The following is a 17,538-nucleotide window of genomic DNA, read 5'->3' as shown; positions in this document are numbered from 1 at the left end:
TTTTTTTCTCACGATGTTTCTCTCTCTCTCTTTCTTCTTCCATGCCCCTCTTTCCAAAAATAAATAAATAAAATTACTCTCTATGGGTACCATGGGAAATGATTATATCCTAATTATTTGTACTATATTATATTATACTTATATATATTTTATTATAATAATTAGTAATTATATCTTAATGTGATAGAAAGTCAAATTTATGTTTATAAGGATCTCTGAAATCATGCTGCAAAGTAACTCATTTCCTTCAAGTTCAATTTTATTGGCCATCACATTACCTATATTTATATTCCAGTAGAAATATGCATAAGATATAATTTCTATCTTGGAAGAAACAGAATAATATTATTTTGTTTTATGACTCAATTGAAATATATGACAAAATAATACCATATTTATATTGATAGTTCAAAACGTACTTAAGTACATTGTCACTATCTAACAAAAAGGAAGTTGAAATATTTTCTTTTAAAAAACTCTCTAATCTGCTGTAACCTGGTTGATTTTTTTTCAGTTCCACCAAATACATTCCTCAATAAGCAAGGTTGAGGAATAAAGACCATTTTTTGTAATCTGTTCGGAAATCTCTGTTGGCACCACAGAAGCACATCATTGGTTGACAAGCTTGCAACACATTACATGTTTTTATTATTATTTTTTATACATTTCTGCTGAAGAAAACCTTCAAAAATGTTTTTAGGTGGAATATAGATATCTAGCAGACAAGTACTCTGATACATTTGACTATATATTTAACATACAATACAGTGGTACAGTGTGTGCCTGAAAATGTACAAATGTAGACAGTCTAGAAAAATCCTCTACAGCGTCATATAAGCAATTGCACTGTTTAATTTTTCTCTTTTGTTTTTTCAAATGAAAGATCACAATGCAATTTAAATAGCCCTAAGCGTCCCCGAAGAGCTACTGTGTGTTGTGTAAAAGCTAAGTAATCCCTGCAGTGTCAGGGGTTACTGTTCAGCTGTTCGAGATCATGAGATGATATCTCAGCACTCATAAAACAGAGGATTCAAAACACATTGCTGTACATGGAAGTCCAGATCATTATGACAGCCCTGGAAGTTATCCACAAGAAACGTCAACACCCTGGAGGCCAAAATAATACTACTGAATCAACGTTTACAACTTTGTTAGGATTAAATCCAATACATAGGGAAATTCACATTGAAACATTAATGCTATTATAATAAGAATTTTATATTTGGCTCATTCCAAAAATATGGAAGACTTCAAAAACCTCTGGGATATCTTTTCTTAAACATTTTAAATGCATAATATTTATTCTGTACAAAACAAAAGAAACTATCCTGAATTACCTACTTATTAGAACTATTCATAAAATGTCAATGCATTTAGCAAGGCACAGTAAGGGAAACATATAGATTTCTTTAAGGTTGAATATCTCAATTCAGAAGAATGAAGGGGTAATTTTGGCCCCTGGGACTTGAAAATATCTTCCAGCTGTAATCTTTGGTGTGAATATTTACATGGTAGTTTCTTCCCACTCAAGCTCAACATCACCTATAACAAAAAGTAACATGTCACAAGAGAGATTTAAAGTTAACAATTCAAAAGATTTAAATGTTCCATGACAAAAATATACTCCATAGAGAAAAGCTATTATCCTAACTTGGATTAGAAATTTAAAAAATGGTAGGTGCACCAACCAAGGTTCTAAAACATTTTCAGCACATGGTTATTATTAAACTAATACACCTACTCGACATGACAAACTAGTAAATTGGGTACACACTGCCTCTGTTTACCTTCCATGGCATCCAAAGAGTCCATCTTCTGAAGAGCTGAATAGTTAACAAAACAGATGGGCTGATTACTTCCTTTACTTGATAAGAGATCCAGAATGCACTGGTGTAAAAAGATATACTGTGCCTGGACACAAAAGAAAAAGTGGTTATATAAATGGGTGTGGTAGAGATACTTCTTATAAAGTGAGCTATACTGTTACAGGGAAAAGTAATAATGAATTCAACAAATGTTAAATAGCCAAGTCAGAGGAACATAATTCACCACGTACATAAATGATTTTCTACCATCTCAAACACGTTTTTCCAAATTCCTGTGGCTTCTTAATATCTTCAAGTTTCTTTAAAAATGCTTCTCATTGAACACAAAGTGTTAATGTGTCCTTTTTGCTGTGATTGTAAAAGGTGGCAATTAGATTATTTAAATTTGTTTACAAGTTTTTCCTATTAGGTCTAATAGAGTCATTTTTCTTATAAATAGTTTGTTAGAATGGCTGTTGGAATGCAGATACTAAATTTACTTTCAAAATCTGTGAGTGAGCATATCCTCACACCATCAGCATATTTAAAATATGTTTCACAATTATGTTAATCACCTAACATTTCACCTATTTATTGTCATGTATCTAACAAAAAGGAAGTCTATTTGTAAATAGAAGGCAGGTGACCATTGAAATATCCAAACAATCAGGTGCTGGATAAGAACTCCCAACAGTTCATCTTAATGTTAAGGCTAAATTTAGTACCATCTGAGTTCTTTAAGTTTATTCAATGTAATTCAATAACTTGTTAGCCTTTCTGAGTGTAGACTTTCCCAAAGGTAGGTAAGGTTACGGTCAGAGAAAATCACCCTCACTTTTAAATAAGAAACATACCTGACATTAAAGGAATATAACCAAATGTTTAAGATATATAAATGTACAAATAGACAATTACTTTAAGTAGAATATTGTCTAAGTGACCATCTCAAGAGGTTATATTCATATCTATTGCTACTATACCACAAAACTATTACGAACCCTCCTGTTGAAATTTTCTTCAGAAATTGTTGCTCATTATCAAGAATATCTATTTCTTTGTGGATTACAAAATGTTCCCCAAAACATCTCATCACCATAATGTTAATTCTCTGAGGGCATAACTCTCATATTCACTGCTGAATTCCCATTACCTGTAATAGTGCCTGGCATGTCGTAGCTGCATAATAAATGGTTGTTGACTTAGTCTCATTTCATTCTCATAGCTAGCCAATCTCTATCATTTAAGGAAAGCTTTCATTTGGGGAACATACATCCATCCAGAAGTCATTAGGGATCAAGTTTTGTAAGTGAGGTGGATGATCAAGTTACATAATTCAATTCTGGCAAGGAACAAAGTGTGGTTATAAAGTAATGAAAATTCTATTGAAATTGCTAGTAAATTACTTCTCAAGGTAATTCCAAGAGAGTTTTTCCGAACATGTATCACACAGTGGGTAACATTATTGTTAGAAAAATATTGGCACACTATAATTTCTTTGAAAACAACCATCAGTTAGATTCATGAGTTTTGGTATTTTTTTTAAAAATTACATTTGATTTTAAAGTCACATTTGATATGTGAAGCTTCTGACTGTGTCCATCTTCTCCACTGGAAAGAATGATGGGTGGAAACTCCACCAGCAGGGCAGGCTGAGCTCACGGGGCAGTACTACATTTTCCAAGATGCCTCTGCCATGGCGTGTTACTGCCAAAGAGACAGTGAAGAGTGCACTTTCAGTTTCTTCCCCAGACATGTTGTATCTTAAGAACTAAACATTTTGATGTTGAGTTTTATCATTGAGGATCATAAAACCTGTGTGGTAAGATTTAAAAGACTTGCTATATGTAAAGTGCCTATATGTAAGGCAAAAAAACAGGCACCCATTAGTTTTAGTTTTTTTTTTTTTCTTTTACTTTGCTCACATTGGTGAACTTCCAGGAGAACCAGAGGAGGAAAGAGGCTCATCCAGATTAACCCTTATGTGAAGCAGCAATAGTACCTCAGGAACACTACATCACTGTAGAGCATTCTTTCAGAAAGTCCTTTCAAAGTCATCTCTTAGGGCTCCTATTAATTTTTTTTTTGTAGACAGTGAAAGATAAAGCTCTCTCTTGGGTTGGGGCCATACCCTGCTTTTGCCGTTCCATTTTGTGACATATTCTGCTGAGGTTCCAATCCCCCCACCCGTGCTGATGGCTACTGTAATATGTGCTGAGACATGAGCATTCTTTACGGAAACTTGAGTCACTTCCAAGTGCAACAGAAGAAAGTAAGAAACCACTCTTGTGCAATGCAATGCTGGTTTGCAAGGACTGGAGCCAAGGTGTGATCATTTCCCCTTTTCATTTTTTTTAAATTATATTTTATTGATTATGCTATTACAGTTGTCCCAATGTTTCCCTCTTAGTGCGCCTCCACTTAGCAGCCTCCACTCCCTCATACAATCAGCACACCATTGTCCATGTCCACAGGTCATGTATATAAGTTCTTTGGCTACTCCATTTCCTGTACTGTACTTTACATCCCCATGGCTACTCTATAACTACCTACTTGTACTTTTTCATCCCTTCACCTCTTCACCCATTCCCCTAAGCCCCCTTCCCATCTGGCAACCATCAAAACACTCTCAGTATCCATGATTCTGTCTCAGTTCTTTTTGTTTGCTTAGTATGTTTTTGATTCAATTGTTCATAGATATGTGTTTATTGCCATTTTATTATTCATATTTTTTATCTTTTTCTTAAATAAGTCTTTTTAACCTTTCATATAATAATGGTTTGGTGATGATGAACTCCTCTAGTTTTTTCTTGTCTGGGAAGCTTTTTATCTGCCCTTCCATTCTAAATGATAGCTTTGCAGGGTTAGAGCAATCTTGGCTATAGGCCCCTGCTTTTGATGACTTTGAATATTCCTTGACAATCCTTTCTAGCCTGCAAAGTTTCTTTTGAGAAATCAACTGACAGTCTCATGGGAACTCCCCTGTAGGTAATTAACTTCTTTTCTCTTGCTGTTTTTAAGATTCTCTCTTTACCTTTAACCTCTGGCATTTTAATTCTGATTGTCTTAGAGTGGGCCTCTTTGCATCCATTGAGTTTGGGACTCTCTGTGCTTCCTGGACTTGCATGTCTATTTTCACCACCAAATAGGGAAGTTTTCTTTCAGTATTTTTTCAAATAGAGTTCTAATTTCCTTCTCTTTCTTTTCTCCTTCTGGCACCCATATGATGGGAATATTGGAATGTTTGAAGTTGTCCCAGAGGCTGCTTACACTATTCCCATTTTTGTTTTTGGATTGTTTTTAATTCTGGTTGTTCTGATTGGTTGTTTTTTGCTCTGAATCATTGATTTGATTCTCAGCTTCATCCACTGTCCTGTTGTTGCCCTGTAAATTATTTTTTATTTCAATTACTGTATACTTAGTTTCTGAATGGATCTTTTTTATGCTGTTTAAGTCCTCACTAAGTTCCTGGAGCATCCTTATAAACCAGTGTTTTGAACTCTGCCTCTCAATTTCATTCAGATTTTTTTTTGGAATTTTGATCTGTTCCTCCACTTGGGTGATGTGTCTTTGACTCCTCTTTTTAGCAGCCTCCCTGTGTTTATTTCTGTGTATTAGGTAGAGCTGATGTGACTCCCTATCTTGGTAGTGTGGCCTAATGTAGTAGGTATCCGATAGGGTCCAGTGGTGCAGCCTCCCCTTTTGAGGTACATCCTTTGTGTGGGCTGAGTATTCCCCCATCTTGTAGTGAAGCCTTGATTGCTGTTGGCAGATCAATGGGAGGGATTTATCCTGGCAAGTCAGTTGCAAGGACTGACTGTGACCACTGACCACCAACCTCCACTCTCTGTGGAGGATCAGCTGTGTAGGAAAAAGATGGTGGTGTTCTGATGCAGTCTGTAGCTGTCCACTGGGTGCAGAGGCTCTGTGTCCTTTCAGGTGGTGCATGCCAAGGTCAGCCCCCACCTGTGTTCTGCCCAGAACCACCTTGCCTGAGCTATAAAGCAGCTCAGCTTTGATATGGCTGCTACTTGTGCTGGGCTTGGAGATTTCCAGGTGAAGCCAAGTTATGAACCTAGGCTGGCTGCTGCTAGTGCCAGGTCTCAGCTGTTACTTATTTGATAGGCTATGGGAAGTTGTGGGGCATGAGCCAAGACCAGCCCTTCATATGGAAAAGTCATGGTTAACAGTTTGAGCGGGGCCATAAATTGTGTGGGATGGAGTCTCAGGGGATCTCCAGGGCATGGCAAACCATGTTAGTCAAGTTGATATAATCTCAGATGTGGCACCCACCTGCCAGCTCTGTGGTTCTGTGTAGGGAGGGCTCATAAAAGGGACAATGGCCTCTGTTCACCTTTCTGTCTGGTAGATAGCTGTCTCCTGGCTCCTGTTTTGATGCCAGATGTTTCTCCCTGTATGCCATTGGTGCTTTTCAAGCTGCTACCCTGGTGCTAGAGCTCAGAGAGAGTAAGTGTGTATAAGTCTGTGAGTGGGTTCTTTAAGGGGAACTGCTTAGAACTCTAGAAGTTTCTTCCACTGACCTAATCCCTACTGGTTTTGCCAGCCAGAAATTATGCAGATGGACTTACCTTCCTGGCACTGGAACCCTGGGCTGGGTGGCCTGGTGTGCAGCTTGGACTCCTTGATCCCTAGATATCCCTCCTGAATTTTTATCAACCACATGTGGGTGTGGGACCAGCCCGTTCCACATCTCTACCCCTCCTACCAGTCTGGATGGATGTGCTTTCTTTAATTCTGTAGTTATCAGACTTCCATTCAACTTGATTTCTGATGGTTGTGAGCAATGGTTGTTCTATAATTAGTTACAATTTTGATGTGATTGTGTGAGGAGGTAAGCTGTGTTTACCTATGCTGCCATCTTGACTGGAAGTCTTTTCTCAGTTTCCATTTTTCTTTCTTTCTTTATCTTTTTTTCTTTTATCACAGAGAAAAAACAGTAAAGAGTAAGACCCCTGGAAATGAAGTTGGGTGAAAGAGAACTTCAGAGTACCAGCTTGTCAGTAAGGAGGGACCCAGCAGAATCTTGCCACACATTTACTGCACGCTGGGCACTAACTGCATGCTTGGTGTTGTACATACTGTCTCTTATTTAATCCTGACAGCGAACTTGTGAAAAGCATAACATGGCTGTTTAAAAATATCGCTCAGAGAAGTTAATTATACAAAATCACAGAGGCAACAATTAGTAGGGCTGGATTCTGAACTTAATTCTCCAACTCCAAAATTCATGCTCTTTCCACTCCCTTACCTAAATGCAGCATTTTGCTCTAGCTGGTTAAACAAGCAGAATGTATGAAGATTATAGCATATATTGAATACTAAATTATGTGAAATTTTTAACAGGCACTTTTGAGCACACTCTGTACAAAATTCAGTTCTACAAAGTTTTAGAGTATGGCAATTTTTTTAAACTTTTATTTGAAGATTGACCATAGCTTCTAGGATACCATATCCTAATCAGTCCCCACTTTATTCTATTCAAGAGAGCCAACCAATTTCAATCAATGTCAAGAGCATTGATCACCAGTGCACATGTGTACACCAAAGCTCATGAGAGGAAATCAGCTTTCTATTTATCTTATTGTTAACTAAAATAAGAAGATATTTGAGTTTTAATAATGGTTAATAGTTGGATGGATACTGGAGCCCTTATAAGACCCCTGGACAAGAATCAGCCACATAATTTGCAGGACCCACTACAAAATGAAAATGTATTGTTTTTCCTAAAAAAATTATCAAATATTTTGAAGACAGTAACCACCAACATAAATCAGGTGCAAAGCCCTTTTGAGAATGAGGACCTGTGAGACTGCACAGGTTTGCATGCCTAGGAAGACAACCACGGTCACAAGTCCATTTCTGAAGAATCCTGAGAGAAGAGTAACACTTCACTCATTTGTTCTTTTTTGGCATGTAAAGGAATGGATATGGATTACATTACCTAGTTTTACCTAACTATTGGAGAATTGATGTGGCTTAAAAAGATTTCCACAAAGAAATTGTGGATAATATGTATCATGCAAGCCCAGGTGAATGACAAGATAATGGCAGGGGTGACATTCCTTGTACTCCAATATAATCCTCTTATAGTAAACTAGATTACTTTAAAAATAGGTATAATTTAAAATATGTATTTAAAACTACTTTAAAAACAGAATTAGCCTCTGCTAAGTATATGTTTTGTCTTTTAAAAATACCTAATGATAACAAAAAGCTATCATAATTAGCAAGGTTTTCAAAATATTAGTTATCTATCTTATGTTTTTTCATTTCTTAATTTGTATATGTTCTGACTGAGGGAGCATGGGGGTAGGCAGGGCAGGGGAGAGCAATGGGGGGAAATTGGGACAATTGTAATTGAACAACAATAAAAAGATAATTTACATAATTGTACAATGTACATTTAAAAAATAAATGCATATATGCTGGAGTTGAATGCTCAAACATTTTTTTCTTGAAAGGGATGGGCAGTCCAAAGACGTTGTATTCTGCCGTTGTAATTTGCAGTGTGCATTGGCATAGAGGCTCTATGAGATTCTAAGAAAACCAGTTTAACTTCTTTTTAAAACTTATTTTAGCAAAGAACCTATTTTCTCACACTTTTAACAACTGTGATGCCATTCGTGTTTTCTAGGATATACCTTGAAAAAGTACTGTAACAACAGATATATTTACTGCGAGAAAATTTCTGCTTATATAGCATAAAAACTCCAACCCCAAAATACAGACAGGAACATCTTTCAGTTACACTTGGGCTGGCATTTGGGTCTGACAGTTATGAATAGTATAACCTTGGAATATTACTTAACTACTTGGAACATCTGCTTCTGTATTTTCATAGCACAGCCAATAAAACCCAGTCTGTTGGTTAGTTTTATTGGACCTACTTTACAAATAATGGATTAAGTAAGATAATACATGTAAAGAATCTAGTATAGCCCTTGGAATGCACTGGACACTCCATAGAGGGTCTTTAGGCTCCTTACCATCATACTATGTGATTTTTTAAGGAAGAAAAATCTATATGTTGTAGCAATATTATTACTTCTACACCAAAACAGCAAAACAAAAAGTCTCCTAGTTACTTAGTATATACTAAAATAACCATTATTGGTACTAATATGCAATAGGGATACATATGGACAATTGAAATACATAGAACCCCAAAACAATCAATATTTTAAACCTTTTCCTATTATAACTTTCAGCATGTTTACAAAAGAGATTGATTTGATTCAGTTTATAAGCTCCCCAAACTTGTAAAATGCTAAAAGCAACTCAATGGTATGGATTATTTTCTATACACCTGTAAGTATAAGGAAATAATGATGCACAGTCAAGTAGCATTGTTGAAGGCTGACTGTGGCATGTGGGCCTCAGTTCTCCTATAATCTCGATCAGCTTCCCTCCCAAAGACACCCCCGACCCTGTGGTTTCCCAAAGGGGGTTCACAATGTAAGAAAAGAGAGTGTCTGCTATGCAAAGACAATTTCAAGTCCACATGCCACCAGATTGCTTCCACTAAGATCCTCCCATGTAGAAATTCTGGAGCTGACACTGCTCACAGTTTTAGATCTTACCAGGTTCTGTACCATGCACATTCTTTCACTTCTCAGTTCAGCTACCAGTCCATATATATCCACGAAATCATGATCATTTATATGTTGTGTTAAGTGATCCAGAGCAATAAACACTCCAGTTCTTCCAACTCCAGCACTGCAGAAAGAGTGAAATTACATGAAAATTATTCAGGAAAAGGCAGTTTGTGTTGATGGTGATGAAGAAAATGAGCTATGATAGCAATACATTTTAAAGTTACTTTTTATTTGGAGGTAGATTTTTTGGGAGTTTCTCTGGATTTATATTGTCACCAAGAGGGTTTAAACAGGGCAAAATGATTATTATTAATTATCAAATATTTGAGTTTGTTTAAAAGAGGTAACAATCTTTCATAATATTTTAGGGGTTGTAGTTGGATAACTATGAAAAATATTTTTAAAGTTGTTGAAAATTCCTAAAACCAGAGGCTTTTAATGACCATATTTTGGGTTCCTAATAGAACTGTTAAACATTAAAAATGTCAAATATTTAGCTCATACAGCATTTCTACTGCATTATACTGAATAATTCTCTAATGTACTTTTTTGGTAGAATTTATTTTTACTTCTTACAAATAATAAAATTAAGAAACTATTTCCTTTTAAAAAATTAGTTTAAAACCCAAGGACACATATGTACTCCACAGAAACTGTTAAGTGGTAAACATGAGAAGATTCATTCAGCAAATTCCACTAGGAAGACAGTGGGCATTTAAATGGTTAATATAGGAAATAAATATTAAAAATAGAAAGAGACATATTAAAGGTCACCTCGTTTCATAAATGTTACTTTAAGCAATGAAACTGCCATTTTTGTAGGTGAGAAAAGGTTTGAGAAGTCATCAGTTTCCTATGATTTGACCTAAGAAGTAGTGAGCATTGCAACATAAATCCAATTGTGATAACACATGTACACATATGCCTGAACAGAGTAATCAGTCATTACATCATTCAATATATTCTGAGTGCCAGACACTGTCCCAGGCATCTGAAATGTAACCGTGAACAATACAAAGTCCCTGCACATATAAAGCTTGTATTCTAGAGGATAGATTTAGTGTGACACAAGCAAGCATGCACAGTCTGTGCCCGGCAGAAATAAGTAATTGAAGTGTTATGACGATAGGTGAGTCAGGCTAAGGAGATAGAAACTAATAGGGCAAGACAGGGTCATCAGAGACAGCTTCTCGGGTAAGGTAACATTTGCAAAGAAACTTAAATGAGGTTAGGCAGTGCATCATGTGGGTACCTGGGAGAGGAGCACAGCAGCTGGAGGGAGTGGAAGAACAGATCTGAGTGGGAGAATGTTCTGTGTGTTCAAAGTGGAGCAGGGAGATCAGGGCAAGGAGAGTGGAGTAGAGAGGTGAGGGGGCCTGTGGTCTGAGCTGGTGGGTTGGACGTTGAATGTGAGACAGGGAGAAGAGTCAGGGATGAGTCCAGAGGTTTTGGACCAAGCAGAGTGGACTTGCTATTTACAAACATGGTGATGAAGAGAAGGAGTTTGGAAATTGAATCAAATGTTCAGTTTAGAACACATTTAATTTTCAGAATTTTGTGGCTATTCAGGTTGTCATATTGAATTGAAAGTTAAATATATGTCTAATTAAAGTTGAGGTGAGAAGTCAGAGCTGGAAATAAAAATTTAGTAGGTTTAAAATGATATTTAAAGATAATTATTAGTATAAGCATACCTTTTTCTTTTCTCATTTATCTATTTTAAATCACAACAAAGGAAACTCTGCTGTTTTTGAAGTTTTAAGAGAGGTGCTTTTGTTTTTCAAAGGATTTTTGTGCCAGTGGCAGTGTATATGGAAAATACAGAGACGCTGAAGGCAACTACTATCCCTTAAAGGTTTTAATTAGTAATGATGCAGTTTTAAACCAATCACTAAATTTAGAAGCAAACCACTGTATCATTTATGCTGTATAATACTTTGTTAAAAATTTTATGTGTGTGAAGGGAAAATGGAATTGGTGTGGTAAGAATGAGGTTTTTGCTAATTGTTCTATATGCTTTTTTAATGAGTTTTCTTTTTTTTCATATTTTTTAATTGTTGTTGCAGTACAATTTTCTTTTATTCCCATCCCAACCCATCTACCCAGCCCTCCCCTCCTCCCTCCCATTTCCACCCACCCCTAGTTTTTATCTATGTGCCCTTTATACCCCTTCCTGTAAACCCTTCCCTTTTTCCCCTGAAATTCTCTCTCCTCTCCCCTCTGAATACTGTCAGACTGTTCTCTATTTCAGTGTCTTTGGTTATATTTTGCTTGTTTCTTTGTTTTGTTCTTTAGGTTCTTGTTAATGGTGAGATCATATGGTATTTGTCTTTCACCGCCTGGCTTATTTCACTTAACATAATGCTTTCTAGTTGCATCCATTTGTTCTATATGCTTTTTAAATACCAACATTGTTCAGATATTTTATCATGAGCAAGCATTTCTATACTACTCATAATTTAAAAAACCCAAAATATTCTTGGAAAATGTACAATCATTTAAATTACATATTGAGTTTTTTTCTAAAAAGATAAAAAACTGGATCAATTGATATTTTCTTATTTAACCACACTAATTATATACCTATTAGAAAATTATTAGTAAACTAATTATTGAATTATTATAATTAAGATTCATGTGTTCAAAATATATTGCTAAATAAAAAAGTTCTTATCATGGTAAAAGACACACAACATGAAACTGACCATTTTAACCACTTTGCAGTACGCAACTCAGCGCCCTGCACTGCTGTGCAGCCACCACGCTGTCCACTTCAGAACTTCATCATCATCCCCTACAGAAACTCTGTACCCATTAAACACTAACTTCTCCTCTCCTTCTCCCCAAAGTCCCTGGTAACCACCACTCTCTCTGTCTCTATTACTTTATCTATTCTAGGTATCTTATGTAAGTGGATTATTAAAATCTGTTATCACCCACTTTTTCTCTAATCTCCAAACTCCAATTGTTGAAGAGACTCCAGTTGAAATTAGTTTAGATACATCATTTTGAAAACACAAATCATATCCTCTGTCTAGAAAAAGCTCTAAATACTAAAAAAATACCAGTATAAATAATGAAGGGGAAAAATCTCAATTTATACTCATTCTATTGACCATGTTCAGAGGCTCAGATCAAAGGAAGACATTTGAGTAGCTAAAACTTGGTAAAAATTTGGAATTATGCTTGGATTGGTCACTTAAATTGATCTTCATTTTCTTTCACTTATCCTTTGCAACTCCAATCTAAAAATTTGCTTTTACAAGATGCATTTAAATTACAGTAGTATACTCATACCAACTGAAATAGTAAAAAATCAGATGTTTATCCATAAAATTCATAAAATCTTCCACATATACACAAAAACACACATACATTAATGATAGGCTATAATTTTTCATTTTTAAAGGCCTGTAAAGGCATAATCTAGTCAAGAATTCAGGAAAAGTCTTTATATATATATATATATATACTTTTATAAATATACTTTTTAAAATTTAGATTCATTCAGCACTCATTTTTATTTCTGTTATCTGAACTTTTATAAAGCTACATCTTTTTTCTTATTATAGCCAGTAAAATATCTGAAAAGTATAATCTGGAATGAATTTACATTAACTTCTGCCAGAAAAATAATTAATGGTATCATGATAATAAAAAGACCACATGGAGCATAAAGACTATAGTGTCTCAGGTGAGGTTGTAATAACATGTCTTTTTTACCTGCAGTGAACAATCATCGGTGTGGTGTCATGTGCTCTGCTTGCTCGAACCAGCTTCACAAAGTGCACGAGAGGGGCACTGTTTTCAGGAACCCCGTGCTCAGGCCACGCAGTAAAGTTGCACTGTCGAACAGTCATGCAGTCCCCGTGCTAAACAAAGTGATAGATCAGAGGAGCACAATACAGTTATTTAAGTACCACAGTGAAGGTGGGAGATGGTGGGTGTCTTAGCTTTTGAAGGTGATCTTTAAAAAATAACTGTTTACCAAACAAAAACTCCATTTTCATTTATCCTGTAAGAAAAGTCTTTCATTACTGATACTGTAAAGAAAATTTCCTTTTAGGATGAATAGAAACAATAAAAAAACTTGAAGTGATGATAATACAGAATACTTATATTCAAATGCAGCATAACATTTTATAGCATTGGAATAGTAGATTTTGAAACAATTTTGACTCTAAACTTAAATAAACATATTTACCAATTACTCAAAACACAGCTATTGGGTGTCTGACAATGTCAGAAAGGATAAAGATCCTTATATAATTTTCCATGTGTATAGACACCTGTATAAACTGATAGAGTGGGATCCCACACTGTCACTTCTGTACTTGTTCTGGATTAAATAAAAATCAAATTATTAGGATGTAGAGACAGATGAGTGATTTGGGAAATTTCTAAGTCAAATATTGTAGTTTCTTTATCAAGTAAAATAAACCCAGTGATCTAGTTATATCTTTCTTTTCTTTACCTAAGAATTTAATGCTGATTAATATAAACTTTAATCACGTAATGTGGAATTCAAACACAGTGACACAGATATTGAAGTCATAACAATGATATTCACAACTCCTGTTTAAGAAAATGATAGGAAGGCTTTGTTGACTACATAGGTATTATTGAAAGGATAGTTCTGGAAATTAATTTTACTGCAGACATTTAGAGCATTCATATTTACTGCCATGTTCCCACCCACACCATTTTTTTACCCTTTCAATTTTCAGATCCCTGATGGTCCAATCTATTTGAACATCCTCCATTAGCTTTGTAATCACTATGTCTCCAAACACAGTAACTGGCTTGTTGTCCTCTGGCCAATACTGATGGCATCGGATCTGGATTCAGAGAAAAATCACCAGCCATAAGAACCACTGTTACATGGATATACAGCAGTTTTTGCTATTAAGTGAAAGGTGCCTCATAGATATCCAAGTTATTGATGACTCACAGAATTAGCTGAAATTGTCACACACATATTAACACAATTGTAAAATAACATTTTGTGAAAAGATTTTCAAAAAACTTACCCTCCCTTTTTCAAAACACTGTGTTAGCATTACTAAAGTTTTTGCTCTTGTTTCCCAAACCATTCTCCAAAAATCCCCAACTGTTCCTGGTAATGGACCTTGAGTAGCAATAAATTCATTTGGGCATAAGTAACCCTAGAAGGACATGAATACAACACTGCATCAATATATATGTATATAATGTATATCTATAGTACTCTTAAGTTACTGAGCAGTATTCAAAAATATATTAATTGTAAAATGATCTAATGTTATTAAATATTGTATAGCTTGAATGCTAAATAATATTAGATACTAAAAATTTCCAATCTATAATTTTAACTATGTAATGTAATACACTATATAATCATTCTTAAAATGTATTTCTAACTTTCAATAAAACATTAAGTATTACACTAAAAAAAAGCAATAATGTTGACCTTAATCAAATGGTTACTTTATGCCAGACAATATACTAAGCAATTTATAGTTAAATATTTTCATTAATTTATTTCTTATAAAAACCCTTGTGAATTTGTATTATTATTACCCTCATGTAATAGATGAAGACACCAAAGCTTACAAATGTGAAGTAATTTCCTCAAGGTCTCACAGCTGGTGTGAGTCCAGAGTCAGCAGCCTCACCCACTCCACTGTTTTTGTCATATATTGATAGTTATGGGTTTTGCAGATATTTTCATACTCTTCCTCCAATAAATTATTATCTACTTAAACTGTGGTATTAGTGTTTACTTTCCAGAGCTCTGAACCAAGAGTGATGTGGGGTACAGAAACAAAGAACAGACTGATGGTTGCCAGAGAGAAAGGGTTTGGGAGACTGGGTGAAAAGGTGAAGGGATTGATAAGTAGAAATTGGTAGTTACAAAATAGTCATGGGGATGTAAAACAGCATAGGGAATATAGTCAATAATATTGTAATAACTGTGTGAAGTGCAAAGTGGGTACTAGAAATACCAAGGAATACTAGAACATTTTTAAAGATAATGCTTGTGTAACCACTATGCTGTACACTTGAAACTAATACAAAATAATATTAAGTGTAAACTGCATTTGAAAAAATAAATAATTAAATAAAAATACAAATGAAGGAAAGGAAAAAGAGTAATGTGGGTGGGGCAATATGAAGGTTTATTTAGCCAATATTAATATAAGACCTGAGATTTGTCTCAACTCTATTATGACAGCTCTTGCACATTTTATCAAGTTGTTCTAACACTTCATCCATTTACCTGAAATGTAAACATGCAACCTGAGCTGTATCTGTGGATTTTTCTTAAAGAAAGTTACTGTATAAAAAAAAGAGGTGGTAATGAAATTACATCTGTTCCAAACATCAAAATATTTAAAGGAATAGGAATAAAAAGTAAAATTTGCTTTAAAATCAGAAATATCTCAGTAGCCAGAGAATATAGTATTACACAAGAATAATACACATTTTAAATGTCAAGCAATTTATTTTACTTGAAAGTATAATGAAGCACTTAATGTGACTTTCCCAAATTAGAGTGTTAGCCAATGACAGTCTCTGGGATAAAACTTAAAGTGTCTTAAATACATTATATGTTAAGGCATTTCTGTATTTCCAGTCTCAAAGTGAACATGACTATTCAATTGCTTTACATAGTAAGAGTTTGGGTTTTTTAAGGCTAAAAAAGCAATACATATTCAGTATACAATGTTTGAAAAATTAAGGAGAGTATATATAATAGAATGAGGACCTCACCTACAATCTCACTATCCAGAATGAAGAACCATTAATGTGTTGGTCAATTTTTTTTCACAGTGTTTAAAGTATGCACACTCCTGCATTCAAATAATATTTACAAGTGCCTAATATGTGCCAGACACTGCTCTAGGAGCTCAGGGTTCATCACTGACAACAGACACTCCAATTCCTAACCTCATTTATCTTACATTCCAGTTAAGAGAAATAAACATTAAGCCTATTACTATGTCTACTAAACAAGAAAAGTATGTAGAAATTTTTAAAGTAGTATGTGCTTTGAGAGAGGGCTTTCAGAAAATAGGGGGTTTGGAAAAGACTCCTTGGTGGCATCTGAGGAGAGACAAAGAAAGAGAGTAAGGCCTACACTATTTGGGGGGCAAGTGTTCCACATAGAAAGAAAGTCAAGTGTAACAGTGTTAAAGGAGATATGTGTCTGGATTGTCCCAGGAATAGCAAGTTTCTGGAGTGGAGTACATTAGGGGGAACAGTATTAGATGATAGTATCAGAAAGAACAAGGAAGGAAGGATAAGGATGCTTTAGATCTTTACAGGTAAAGATAAGACTTTAGTTTTTATTATGAATGATACAGAAAGCCATTGAAAATTTATAAATATGTAGAGTGTGTGGTTTAAGAGTTTCACTCTGGTTTCTGTAAGACTAACCTATAAGAGGTTAAAGGTGAAAGGAGGAAGAGTAGTTAGGTTATTGCAACAACTAAACCAGCGGGTAGCTGAGTGATAGCAATGGATACATTTTGAAGACAGGGCAAACAGAATTTGCTGATGGATTGGATGTTGGGTATCAGAAATTAGAGGAATCAATAGTGACCCCATAGGATGATGGGGAAGGCTTCAGGATGAGCAGACTTGAAGGGAAAATTAGAAATTCATTATTAGCACATTAAACTAGAAATTCTTATTAGATAATCGAGTGGGAATGTCATGCAGGAAACCTGGTATAAGATTTTAGAATTCAGGAAGAAGTTTAAGCTAGAAACATACATCTGAGACGAATTACCACATGGATCTTACTTAAAATCATGAGAATGACTGATACTACCAAGGAAATGAGTTTTGAAGAAAACTAAATTCAAGGAATGGGCTATAGATGATTTCGATATTTGGTAGTTGAGGAGAGCAGAGAGAACCAGTGAGACTGACATGAGTCGACAAGCTGTAGTTGAAAAATTGAGAAAATGGTGTCCAGAAGCCAGTGAAGGAAGTATTCCAAGGGCAAGTGTAGTGATCGTAACTAATCAGGTTTCTCTTGGTCATTTTTTCAGGGACTCAGTGGCCTTAGCTATTATAATATTCGATCAAAATGGGAACAAATCTGGTATTTCTGATGTATTTCCAGTATTAAA

At 35.1% G+C, this 17,538-nt stretch overlaps 1 protein-coding gene and 1 long non-coding RNA gene across 3 annotated transcripts in view; one reads left to right on the top strand and one right to left on the bottom strand.

The window, feature by feature from the left end:
• Positions 1–17,538, top strand: part of LOC123822846 — a 118,375-nt gene that overhangs the window by 21,954 nt on the left and 78,883 nt on the right. The window lies entirely within an intron of this gene.
• The window catches only part of LOC123822844 (phosphatidylinositol phosphatase PTPRQ), a 203,299-nt gene continuing 186,032 nt past the window's right edge, over positions 272–17,538 (bottom strand). The window contains exons 41-46 of the mRNA XM_045845017.1: positions 14,449–14,583; positions 14,131–14,256; positions 13,142–13,290; positions 9,404–9,539; positions 1,788–1,911; positions 272–1,542 (exon numbers count right to left, since the gene is read on the bottom strand). Coding sequence (XP_045700973.1) covers positions 1,505–1,542; positions 1,788–1,911; positions 9,404–9,539; positions 13,142–13,290; positions 14,131–14,256; positions 14,449–14,583 — 708 coding nt within the window. The 3' untranslated portion in view covers positions 272–1,504. The remainder of the gene's footprint in view (positions 1,543–1,787; positions 1,912–9,403; positions 9,540–13,141; positions 13,291–14,130; positions 14,257–14,448; positions 14,584–17,538) is intronic.

The sequence above is a fragment of the Phyllostomus hastatus genome, unplaced genomic scaffold (assembly GCF_019186645.2).
Source record: "Phyllostomus hastatus isolate PE091 unplaced genomic scaffold, TTU_PhHast_1.1 phas_contig_432, whole genome shotgun sequence".
Lineage (NCBI taxonomy): Eukaryota > Metazoa > Chordata > Mammalia > Chiroptera > Phyllostomidae > Phyllostomus > Phyllostomus hastatus.
The sequence above is the reverse complement of the archived record's forward strand: the minus strand, read 5'-3'. Positions and strand labels throughout refer to the sequence as shown.